The following is a 13,433-nucleotide window of genomic DNA, read 5'->3' as shown; positions in this document are numbered from 1 at the left end:
GTGTTGTAACTTGCCCAAGAGTTCACAGGGAAACAGAAGCAGAACTGTGTTTTGAAGCATGGCTTGGCAGGACAAAGCCAATGCTAGTTCCCCTCTGACCCAGGTCCTTTAGCCTAGCTGGAAAGTCTTTGTAGTCCCCACTAGCAGCAAGAACACTGTACCCTGACCCTAGGCATAGTTCTTTAGCTTGCCCATTCCCAGAAACGTTGGGTTGGCAGGTGGGAAGGTTGAAGGGAGAGATAAAACTGGGGAATTGATAACAGATCTAACAGTTCTTTCCTTGCTCCAAATATCCTTCCCATTCTTCTCCACTTATGTAAATATAGAGAATATGAAAGATGGGAAAAGAGATGCAAGAGAATTATAGAGAGGAGGAAAAGAAGATGAAATGTCTCAAAAACCAATATTGTGATATGGCAGTCAGAAAAGTTACTCCAATTCTGTCTCATTATAAGAAGCAGAGTGACAGAAGGAGGGGAGCTGTCAGTCCTGTTGCATGTTTGCCCTAATGGAACCATAGTAAAACTATTATGTTGAGCTTCAGGTGCCACCTATTAGGAAAAATTATTTGTAAACTGAGTGAGTCCAGGAAGGGCTACTTGGATGGTGAGGGCATGTGAAGCTTTGTTGAAAGAATTAAGGATACACAGCAAGGAGCTCATGGGGTGGTGTAGTGGATTAGAGTGCTGGCCTGGAGTCAGGAAGACTCATTTTTGTGAGTTCAAATCTAGCTTCACATCTTACTAGCTGTGCGACCCTGGGCAAGTAAGTCACTTAACCCCTGGTTTGCCTCAGTTTCCTCATGTGTTAAATGAGCCGGAGAAGGAAATGGTAAAATACTCCAGTATCCTTGCCAAGAAAATGCCAAATGGGGTACAAAGAATTGGACTCAACTGAAAGATTGAATAACAACAAAGCAAGGAGATGACAAGCTGCCAGTGGTGGCAGTGGTATCTTGTGTGTGTCATGATAGATGACTTTAAATATTTAATGGGCTTTCACGTGCAATAGGACTCATTCTACTTGCCTCTGGAGAGGAAAGGAAGGAGGAAAAAAGGAGCAATAGGTCAATGGAAGAAAAAAGAGAGAACTGTAACAGGCCAAAAGGGCAAAATTTGGAGTAATGACTGGAAGTCATGAAGAGGCAGTTTTGGTTCATTTAAGAAAAGTTTCCTAACAATTAGTTCAAAAGTGGAAAGGCTTTCTTTGGTATTCTGGTATTCACTTGATGTCTTCATTTGGTACTAGATGTCCCTTGTTGGAGATGTTGGGAGTTGGGGTGGGGGCAGGGCTATTCCTTCAGGTATAGTTTGGATCAGACAAACATCTGAGATCTCAGATTTTGTGAGTGAGTTGGAGCCACAAAAAGAGGCCTGAATTGCAGAATCATTGTTAAAATGGGTTAGAAAGGAAAAAAATAAGGAAGCAGAAAGGCTAGTTGAGAAGTCACAATTGCCATCTAAAAGGTGCCTTCCCTCTACTACTTTAGGTCAGAATATTAATAATTTTCCTAATTGGTGATTGGTGGTGGTGCTTTTTTTTTTTTATAGAACCCACTCATGGAACCAATTGTCGCCCTCTGTTAAATCATTCTGACTGATCCTAGAGTAGTAAATCTAGGCCCTGAACACTTCAACCAGTCCAATCCCTTCATTTTATAGATAAAGAAACTAGGGCCTAGACTTTATTTAGTCAATTAGCATTTATTAAGGCATGTACTCCATTTCAGGCACAAGAAAGATTACAGGAATTGCTAAAGATCACAGAGGTAGTAAGAAGTAGGATCTGAACCATGATCTTTTTGCTCCAGAACTGGTGTTCTTTCTACTGGACTAAGGTTAGCAAATGAGGACAATCACTTGACTAAATCTTTCCATGTGTTCACATGTAGTTAAATTAATTCCAATTCAGCATGTATAGAGAATATTATGACCTTTATGAAGAAAATACTAAGATTGGAAGTCAGAAAATCTGAATTTTAGTCCTAATTCTGTCACTTAATTGCCCTTCTTTAAATGGTGATGATAACATTTATACTAGCTACTTCCACAGGATTATTAGAAGGACCTGATGAATTAATTTTGTAAAGGGATTCGTGCCCAGAGGGCTATATAAATGTGAGCTTTTTTATGATGATAGATATAGACTTGCTTTAAAAATGTTATTGGTGAATATTTATTGATGGAATGTATTCTACTACTACTTTGGAAAGTAGCCCCATGTTGAAACTGTTAGTGTAAAGAGAAAAAGAAAGGAGTGATAGGTCAACAGAAGAATAAGACTGAGGTGTAACAGAACTGAAGATGGAAAGAAAAACAGCAGAGGTCATATTGAATCTGGGGAATGCTGTAGGATAAAGGAAGTGGGGCATGAGGGATGTGATATAGATTGGAGAAGGGGCAAACTTCTTCCCAATTTTACAAAAAAGGGAAGGAAGATAATTAGTAACTTATAGGTAGCATAGGTAAATTATAGTTAAATTCTTGTTAAAATTCTAGAAGAAACTATTTAAAATTTGACAAAAAAACATTTAGAAAATGAAATAATCTCAAAAAGACAACTGAGAGTTAAGTGACTTGCCCAGGGCCACTCAGCTAGTAAGTGTCAAGTGTTTGAGGCTGGATTTGAGCTCAGGTCCTCCTGAATCCAGTGCCAGAGCTTTATCCACTGCACCACCTAGCTGCCCTGAGAACTGAATATTTTCATAGAAGACACATATTCTCTTCCAGTCAGAGCAGCAGAGAAAAGAGAGGCTATATCCAAACCCTCTTGGTTTGATGAGCACCAGCTCCCCTGCCTGATGTACAATAAGTTTGACAGTCAAATATTACTAGAAATGGAAGCAGTACTGCTAATAATGATACTTAACATGACCCCTAGGGAACTCTCTGGGTGAAGTTAGTGGCAGAATCACTGATGGTTTTGCACATTTCACCAACAGGTTCACCTCCAAAGCTATCTCAAGCAGATGAATCCAGCCAACCATACGCACGTGACAGGATTTCTATTCTTGGGTCTTTCCCAGGCATGGGAACTCCGGATTTTCTTCTTTATGGTGTTTCTCACTGTGTACTTGTTGACAGTCATGGGAAACCTACTCATCGTGGCCATTGTATCCTCTGACCCCCACCTTCATACAACCATGTACTTCCTCTTAGCCAACCTCTCCTTCCTTGACTTCTGCTACTCTTCTATCACTTCCCCCCGGATGTTGGCTGACTTACTCTCTGGCAACCCAACTATCTCCTTTGGTGGTTGCCTCACACAACTCTTTTTTTTCCACTTCATTGGGGGCATTAAAATCTTTCTACTCACAGTCATGGCATATGACCGCTATGTTGCCATCTCCCAACCGCTACGCTATCCACTCATTATGAATCAGGGAGTTTGTGGGCTCTTTATGGCAGGTTCCTGGGTGGGAGGTTTTGTCCACTCAATAGTTCAAGTTGCCCTGACTGTCCAACTCCCATTTTGTGGGCCCAACAAATTAGACAATTTTTATTGTGATGTGCCCCAGTTGATCAAGCTGGCCTGCACAGACACTTTTGTATTGGAGCTGCTAATGGTTTCCAACAATGGCCTGGTTCTCTGATGTGTTTTCTGGTACTACTGGGGTCCTACACAGCCCTTCTTATTATGCTTCGGAGCCACTCCCGGGAGGGCCGGAGCAAAGCATTGTCTACCTGTGCCTCCCACATTGCTGTGGTGACCCTGATCTTTGTTCCTTGCATCTATATCTATGCCCGGCCCTTCGAACCTTCCCTATGGACAAGGCAGTCTCTGTCCTGTACACCATGGTTACCCCTATGCTCAAATCCTGCCATCTACACCCTGAGGAACAAAGAAGTGATTGAAGCCATAAAGAAGCTATGGAGGCGGCACATATTTGCATGGGGGAAACAGGAGCAATAAACCAGGGGCCTTTAATGGGAAGATGTATATGAGAATCAGACAGTGTCTGCTGGATGTTTTTTAGATTGAAGAAGTTTATGAAATAGCTGAAGGAGATTGCTCATCGTTTTTCTTCTGCTCAAAGAATCCTTCAACTTCAGATGTGAGAAAAAAACACCTCAAAACATGAATGTTTAGACAACCTGGAGCTTGGATTCGTGGGCAATGGAGACCAGCCCTGGAATTTAAGGGAGATGTTTTTGGTGTTTTTTGTCATCATGGACTTCTTGATCTATATCTGAGCAAGGATTGGAAAGAGGTTAATAGTAAGGTCTGAGATTCCCCCATCCCAGCCTCAATACCTTCCCTTTCTTCAGATATTTTGAGATTCAATTTCATGATATATATCTTTAGAGCTCTGGTAGTCTTTTCATGCTTTCAGTGTGATTGTTTCATGGACAATAAAAAAGAATCCAAACTCTTTAAGAGAGTAAATTCATGACTCCTTAACAAATAAGGTGAGATCTTTTGAACATGATTCTTCATGACAGTTGAGTACAATTTATCTAAATATATTATGGATGGTTAAATTGGGATTTAAGGCCTTGAATATTTGCAACCAAACCTGAGTGAAAAATAAGCCTATGTATAGAAAGAGTTTTCATGGTTTTATCATTTTACAAGACACTATAATTAGTGTGGTTGGCTGCCAGAAACTAGAAGCTAGTTCAATTAATCACTGCATCAATTTTTAGAAACAAGATTTGAGCTATTTCCCTAACATGACCAAGGTATATTTCATATGTGAAATTTTATCTTGTTTTAAAGATGTACATGTAAGTTTGTAAATGCATGTGTAACCTGGTCAAGAGTTTTGACTGCTATGCGTAAAAATACTTAAGGTATAACTTTGAAATTGGAGAATGAATAGCTTCAGAGTTAAATTGGTCTAAGTCTGGCCATCCCCAAATATAAATCCAATTCAATAAATCCAATATACATTATTAAGCCCCTGCCATTTGCCCACTACTCGGACCACCAGGGCTGTAACTGTGTGGAAGAAGGCAAAACCTTTCCTCACGCTTTCTGTGAGTGGCCTGACCTGAGTGCCTCTTTTTATTGTTGGGCCATGGTGCTTCCCCAGGACTGTGTGATGATGCTGGCAACACTCCCTTCGACCTGCTGCTCTGGCAGGTTTGGGCAGGACACAAGACCCCTATGACAGCTCCAAACAGCTGGTGACTCTCTGGCCCTGCTCGACTTGTTCTTCCTCTACATGCCCCTAGGTTCTGCATTTCCTATGCAGAGGGAGATGTTAGTGACTGGGTCCAATGCCTTCTGGGAGAGGAAACAGTTCCAGTGGCTCACTGACTATCCTCACCATCCCTATTTACCTGGACCACACATATCCAAGTGAAATTCATCTTATCCCAGTGCTTCCCAATCCCTGCATGAACTGCCTTTTCTTCCATTCTTCCAACCCTTGGACTTAAAGTTGAAAAGTTAGGGGCTAGAGTGGACAGATGCCCACCATGGTAGGTGCTACCAGAATGTTGCAATGGACTTCTGCATATGTGTGTTTCAGGTGCATGTGTGCAGTGGAATGTATTTCAAATCTTTTTGCTGGAGACAGGTACTAAGCACTTGTTTTATGAAAACTGTTTTCAGAGTTCTCTCTGGCACTTTATATATATGCATGGAGAACTATATCTATATCAACATCTATGATGTACTCTCTTTTATATGTGTTATATTTATATAATATTATTATTTATAAAATAATTATACATTTATATAATATCTATATTTTATCTATTATATAGATTAATATATTTCTATATAATGCACTCTATAATTTTGCTAAGTGCTGAGAATACAATTAATGAAAAGAAAGACAGTTCTTGTCTTGGAGAAACTTGCAGTCCACTAAGGGGGAGACAACATGCAAAAGGACATTAAAATGTAAATATTAAAATGAATGAAATAATCTTGATATTTGAAAATATAATTCCCTATATTAAGTAATAGAAATTTTTGTTGCTGTTTACTCGTATTTCAGTTATGTCTGACTTTTTGTAACTCCACCTGGGGTATTCTTGAAGAGATATAGAAGTGGTTTGTCATTTCCTTGTCCAGCTCATTTTACAGATGAGGAAAATAAAGCAAATATGGTTAAGTGTTTTGTCCAGGGTCACACAGTTATTAAGTATCTGAGGGCAGGTTTGAATTCAGGAAGATGAGTCTTCCTGTTTCCAGGTCTGGCTTCTATTCACTGCACCACATTGCTGCCAAGAAATAAGGTTGGATTATATTTAACCTTAGGATTATATAATATCCCCTTTTAAATTTATAATCAAGATATAGGAAATAAATATTTTAAAACAAATACCAGAAGAGTAAGACCCCAGGAAGTTTTGAAAAGATAATTTTTGTCCCAAGAATTTTCTACCCAGTTTTAACAATGCTATTTGTTATTATCTGGGTTAATTTCTGTTTGACCCTGAAAGAGAGTTGTAAAAAGAGTTTTCTGTGAAAACAGAGGTACTTCATGGATTTTTAAGCTGAGAAAAAATAATTGAATTAAGAAATGTCCATTTATTTATTTTTTTATTTTTAGTGAGGCAATTGGGGTTAAGTGACTTGCCCAGGGTCACACAGCTAGTAAGTGTTAAGTGTCTGAGGCCGGATTTGAACTCAGGTACTCTGAATCCAGGGCCGTTGCTTTATCCACTGCACCACCTAGCTGCCCCAAGATAATTCTTAATATTCAAATATATAACCTAGCTGCCCCATGTCCATTTATTTTAATGAAAATTGAGAAGTCATCTAACTATGGCAAATATGACCTGGTTTAAGAATTGACTAATTATGAATTTGGAGGTTCTTCCCTGTTTGAACTTCCTCTATGCTTAACCTAAACATTTGAGTCTCATTCCCAACATCCTTAAAAGACAGGAGGAGGATCATTAAAAGAAGCTTATAAATAGAGTTTATTTCATTTAGATCCTAAAAGAACTTCACTTGTGGCCCTTATTACTAGACAGTGATATTCTGACAGTAGGAAGAAAGTGCCTGGAAAAACAATGAAGTCTATTAGAACTAGAAATATTTAGAATGCAATTAAGCCATTTACGCAATGCCAGAATTCCTATCCTTGCCTCATATTCCAAACATATAATCTTGAGAAATTGGTAAAAATGTTGAAATGGCCCACCACCTTTGCTCCTTTGTGTATGATAAGTTTTTTAGTTGCTTAAAGACAGTGATGCTGAGTATTAACAGCTTCCATTCTTAGGCCAAGAATCTCTACTTCAGATCCCTCAAGCAAAGAGACTTCCTGAAAACCTGCTGAAAGAGACTTTTACCATATGTAACATCAAGGCCTTCAACTTTGGATCCACAGATCCCACTTGAAGATTTGTACTTTGAAAGGTTCATATCAAAACTGGTTAATAGAGTGAATTTGTTGATAATTTCTCCCCTTCCCAAAAGCAAGATGTAGACCCCATGACTTCTGTGATGAAATGCCACTTTTGCTCTTCTCAAAAGAACCTTTCTGGTTTTGGATGACCCCATAATTTTCTAGGTAAAATAGTACAATATCATTGTTCTTTTTGTGATTATTGATTTTTACTCTTAGTGTTTGTACTGGAATGTATTACAAAAGAGAGATGGAGTGTTTCATATGAAGAAAAGGTGATATAAGAAATTTAGGGAGAAAAAATTAGCTTGAAGCTTTTAGAAAGACTTGGTATGAATTTAATGGATATAAAAATGTATCATATAATGATTTTGTGGTAAAAATTATTTGTGGTAAAGATTAATATCACAAGTTTTAGCTGAATCATTTGGGAGGGGCCACACCTGGCCCACCCTGAGATTATGTATGATACTGAGGTCAGAAGGAGAACTCAACATGAGCAGCTTTTGAAGGACCTCCCCTTTTGGGGAAGGAAAGATTGAATGTGACCTGAAGGGAGGTGAGGCACTTCTGGTAGGCTAAGCTCTTGGGGCACTTCCAGAATGCGGAACGCTCTCTCTGGAGGTTGACTGAGGTCGTGGGGGCACGCGAGCAACTTAGCCTAAGCTGGTTCACAGGAATTTAGGGTTTTCAGTAGGTAACTCACTAACCTGAACAGCCCGCGAGTCTAAGTTTAGAGTTAAGAGCACCTATCTGTATTTCTATTTTCCCATTTCCTTACCTGTGATTTTTATTAGTTTAACCTTTGTTGTTTAATCAGTTCCCAAGTAATAAAATCTGATCCTTTTGTGAACTAAAGCTTAGAGGCTTCTTTCTTACTGACCTGGGAGAAATATCTAAAAAGAATAGTTCATAGGGGAAATTAAACTAGAGAGTTCCCTCATATTTCTGGGACCCCAAATTAAGGCGAGTCACCCAAATAACACTCAGTATATCTAATTTTGGCCCTCGTGTCTCATCTTACAATTGTGAACATGCTGGTATTCATGTTCACTTCAAAGATAATTGTATTCTGTCTTAACTATATGCAATGAAACTTAACTGTGTGAGATGACCAACTCTTGTGGGCATAGACTTGACTATTATCTGTGGTCTTTGGTTCTGGTAAAAAGCATTTATGTTGACATATCAACAATCTGCCATGCAAGAAAAAATGTTAACAGCGCCTACAGGGAGTATTGCCTAGCATCTCTAAATGTTTGATAGTCTGTAATGTTTAGACCTAGACCCCAAAAGAATAGCTGAACATTGTCACAGCTATTTCCCTCTTCTCCTCTTAGATCCCTCTAATCGAGTGCCTAAGTTTCAACGTTGTGTTAAGACTTTCATAATATATTTTTATCATCAGCAGTGTCCTTGTCACAATATCAAATAAGATTGTAAGATGTTATAAATCTATATCTAAGAACTGTGTACTCTATTCTTATCAATCTTTATACTAAAATTGTTTATTTGTTCTGAATAACAGTTCATGATTCAGCATAACTGCTCTGATGTTTTTTTTTTTTCCTTTTTCACTTTATCCATTGTGTCTCCTAGCTGACCCACATCTCTGGCTATAACAGTCTAAATCTAGTATTTTTCTATTGAATGTCCATAAAGTTTCCATCTCCAAGTATCATGTTAGAAAGCTTAGTCTGGGATGTTGTTTTTCTTTATGCACCTTGCACTATAGAAACTACTGCTACTATAGCTTAGAAACTATCTGTTCTTATGTAAAGGGACATATACAGGACTTCGTGTTACCACAATGATTTAGGGCTCAAGTCTCATTTGTTAGTGGGGGAGAAATCTATGAACTACATCTCCCAAAAGCCCACAGGTGGGTTCCAGAAAAATGTCAACTTCAGAAAATGGGTCACCAAAGTTCCAAGTGTGGAGAGTTTAAAAAATATTGGCTGGGAGTGTGTGTGAGAGAAGTGTATCATAAACACTGGACATGCAGACTGTCAGGAGAGGGAAACCAAAGACTGGAGAAGAAGGGGGCAGATGATTGGGAGAAAGATCCATGATTGGTGGCCATGACTGAGGCTATGGGGCCAGAGGCTAGCATAAGAGTGTTCTGGCAAGAAGCCTGGAGCAAAAATAGTGTAGGTGGAGCTATGGAACCACCTGAGAAAAAAAGCAGCAGAGAAACAACAAGCTTTAGTGCCATAGGCTCATGGTTGATAGTGCTCTCTATCTGAGTGGGTTGAGAGTGAAGGAATGGAGTAGGCATAATAGGCTATAAGCTACACACCAGTGAATGAGTTACATTCCTTTGTCTTTGTCCCACTTTGTGTATTGAGGATATAAGGCTTATGAATAGGGTCTGGACTTGCAGCCTTCCTTGAAGCCTTGGGGATTGGCAAGTTTGGGTGGTATGAATGCTTACTAGCTGATTTGCTACTATTTGGCTGTGATGTTTCATTGAAAGTTTTTTTCTATTTTGACTCTCTGGATCTATTGGTTTGGTTTGTAAGATTCATGGACAAGGCAGTTGGTGGTGGTGTGGTGGGGAGAAGGTGTTCATTAACTGTGGATTTGAATCTATGAAAGACCCCAAGGCATAGAATCTCAAACGGGCCTAACACTAAGAAACGTTTCTGGGTGATTTATTTTCCCCACCTGGATCATTCCCTTATACTAGACTCCAGAATCCATGCAATAGCCTCTAGAAGAGTTAATCCTCTCAAGTTTCAAGCTCTCTCTCTGGGCCTAAGTTATCTTGATTAGACATTGAGTGAGTGAAAAATTTGTATAGCCCAATATATTTAGTTTTCCCTAAAAAGAATATTTGATTATCCCACCCACTGTACATAAAAGGTCATCTTGCCTTGTGCTTGCTTCCATAATACACATACACAAACACATACTCATATACATACGCATACACACATATACATACACATATAAATATGTGTATATATGCACACAAACACATACACACACACTACATCTGTTAACCTATTGCTTTGGAGAAAAATAAATTGATAGTACCATTACTTCTGAAAAAGTTATGTCAGTGATGACTCTGGTTCCATTCACTATCCTTGTGAAGATCCCAATCTAATCAATCTCTGGCCACTACCCTCCTATATGTGTTATATCTTCATTATAATGTAAATCCTTTGAGGCAGGGACTCTCTCACTTTTTACACATTTATTTACAATGCTTACAGTAATGCTTAACACATAGCTAACGTGCTTAATAATATACTTCCTTTCCTCCCTCCCTTCCTTCCTTTCCTTTCTCTATTCTTTCCCTCTCTCTCCTTCCCTCCCTCCTCTCTTTTCTCTCTATTCTTTCTTCTCTCTCTCCCTCCATTCACACATTCATTCTTAGACTTAAAGAAACTTCTATTCACCATGGCTCCTAACTAATTAAATTCAACAAACATTTAAGTACCTACTATGTGAAAAGCATGGGCTGCAAGTTGGGAAATAAAAAGAAAACAATCCTTCTTGTTCTTAAGAGTTTATAAGATTTGAAAACACTACACATACATTTTCTTATTTGAGGCTCACAATAATTCTAACAGGTAGTCATTGCATGCCTTATGATTCCCAATTTTATAGATGAGGAAGCAGAGGATCCAAGAAGTTAAATAACTTGCCCACAGTCAGAGGTGACACTGGAACTCAGGTTGTCCCAAGTCAACGTCCAGCATTTTAAAAAAAACTACTTCATATTGATTTGCTTTCAGGTGGAGACATTACCTTCCTATAAGGCTTTCTTCTCATCTCACAAATGGGACAGATGAAGTGCAGAATGACTCTTATATCTTGTGGAACTTACTCTCTCATTTTATAAATAAGGAAACATGCCCAGAAAGGGGAAATGACTTGCATTAGATCCAGTTTAAAGATGACTCTGGGGGCAGCTAGGTGGTGCAGTGGATAGAGCACCGGCCCTGGATTCAGGAGGACCTGAGTTCAAATTGGCCTCAGACACTTAACACTTACTAGCTGCGTGACCTTGGGGCAAGTCACTTAACCCCAATTGCCACACCAAAAAAAAAAAAAAAAAGATGACTCTGCTGATAGTATTTGCTATCTTTGTGCATAGAGTGGATGAAAACACTCCTACATCATTAAGGGTCTTTATCATTGCATATTCATGGAGGCCTTTGTTTAACTTCTAGAGATACAAGTAGTTCATCACATTGGAGCTCTCATCTTTCTGCCTACAAAGACATCCTCTCTTCCTTTTCTAGTGTCCTTACAATTTTGTGCCCATGGGTTTGTGCCACCTTATGGCATCACGTAAAGCCTGCTTCACTTTGTCATTACGGAGACTAAAGATGAATGGATTAAGGAGTGGTGAGATGATGCAGTTCAGGGCAGAGACCCCTTTCTTAAGGAGCATAGACTGGGTCTCTGATGTACGGATATAAAGGAAGATGGAGCTGCCGTAGAATATGATTACGACAGTCAGGTGTGATGCACAGGTAGAAAAGGCTTTCTTTCTCTCAGTGGCAGTTGGGGCACGAAAGACAGTGGCAAGAATAAAAGCATAGGAGCTAGAGGTCAATGTCAGTGATCCCAGGAGCAATGTCGTGGAAAGCAGAAAAGCCACCAACTCAAGAAGTTGGGTATCTCCACAGGAGAGCCCCATAAGTGGCCAGCTATCACAGAAAAAGTGGTCAATGCCATTTGGGCCACAGAAAGGCAAATTAGCCATTAGGATAGTGGGGCAAAGGATCCAAAGAAATCCAGCAAGCCAAGATCCCAATACCAGGCGGACACAGATGGGACCACTCATGAGTGTCTCGTAGTGCAATGGATGACATATGGCCAGATAGCGGTCGAGGGACATGACAGCCAAGAGGAAGAAGTCAGTGGTACCCAGGAGAAAATAGAAGTAGGACTGAATGATGCATCCAGAAAAGGAGATAGTATAGTCCTTGGTGAGGATACTGACTAGCATCTTGGGGACCACAACAGAGACCAGCATCAGTTCTAACAGGGAGAGATTTCTCAGGAAGAAATACATCTGGGTGTGCAAGCGGTGGTCAGATCGACTGAGCACAATGATGAGCAAGTTCCCCATGACTGTCACCACATATGTCACTAGAAGCCCCAGGAATAACATCAGCTGTAGGGCCCAGCTCTTAGGGAAACCCAAAAGCACAATTCTGTTACCTGGGTCCAGTTCTCTGGCCTCATCTCCAGTTACCTGAGTAAAGAAGGACATGGGAAATGAATTGACATTTGGTGACATGTACTTATCCAGTCCACTGTTATTAAACATTTAACAAATATGTTGGTTTAAGTTTCTGATTTATGATGCTTCTAATCTAAGTACTTTCTGTAAGAAACTTTTGTGGAAAAATTTTGATTATCAATAAACAAAATTTGGAGAAAGTACCTCTACTTCTCTTCCTATATTTTCTACAATAATTGTGAATAGATAAATATAAATATATAGATATGTTTGAATATGAGGCAAGGATAGGAATTCTGGTATGTGCAAATGGCTTATTGTGGTTTAATTGCATTCTAAATATTTCTAGTTCTAATAGACTCCATTATAAATTTCTCTGTAATGATTAGAATGACGCCATCTGCTGGAGACTTACTGTACAAAAGCACCGCCATGAGTCTGAGGGCAAGGCCATGAGTCTTTTCTTTGGCGTCAAGAAGTGACGTTGGCTTGTGGGAGGAAGAAGGGGGAGCCTGGCTCTCTGACCCGGGCTCATCTTTCCTGTGGACTCTGGCGGAGAGAGGAGCTAGAAATGTGCTTCTCCCTTTAATAGATAGATGAATGTAGGCCTTTCTCTCTCTCTTTACCAAATTTTTATTCTCCTTAATAAATGCTTAAAAGCCTAACTCTTGCTAAAGCTTGTAATTTATTGGTGACCACTCATTAGATATTTTAGACAGTTTATCTAGAATTTTAGCCTTAACATCTCCCAAGTGCTGCTTTGTCTGCATCCCCAAAATTTTAGTATGTTGTTTCATGGTTGTCATTCTCTTTTAAGAAATTATTTATTGTTTCTATGATTTTTTTTGATTCATTCATTTTTAAGGATTAGATTATTTTGTTTCTAATTAATTATTATTCTATATTCTCTTTATT

At 39.2% G+C, this 13,433-nt stretch overlaps 1 protein-coding gene and 2 pseudogenes across 1 annotated transcript; 2 read left to right on the top strand and 1 right to left on the bottom strand.

The window, feature by feature from the left end:
• The first annotated feature begins 2,968 nt into the window (after positions 1–2,968).
• LOC122750912 (olfactory receptor 4D5) lies at positions 2,969–3,912 on the top strand. The gene is given in 4 exon segments (XM_043997791.1): positions 2,969–3,584; positions 3,587–3,751; positions 3,754–3,812; positions 3,814–3,912. Coding segments are annotated over 4 exon segments (939 nt in total).
• A 761-nt stretch (positions 3,913–4,673) lies between these two features.
• LOC122747596 lies at positions 4,674–5,398 on the top strand (annotated as a pseudogene).
• A 6,175-nt stretch (positions 5,399–11,573) lies between these two features.
• On the bottom strand, positions 11,574–12,520 carry LOC122747595 (annotated as a pseudogene).
• Positions 12,521–13,433: the final 913 nt, after the last annotated feature.

The sequence above is a fragment of the Dromiciops gliroides genome, chromosome 3, assembly GCF_019393635.1.
Source record: "Dromiciops gliroides isolate mDroGli1 chromosome 3, mDroGli1.pri, whole genome shotgun sequence".
Classification (NCBI taxonomy): domain Eukaryota; kingdom Metazoa; phylum Chordata; class Mammalia; order Microbiotheria; family Microbiotheriidae; genus Dromiciops; species Dromiciops gliroides.
Note: the sequence above shows the minus strand (reverse complement) of the source record. Positions and strands in the feature narration are given on the sequence as shown.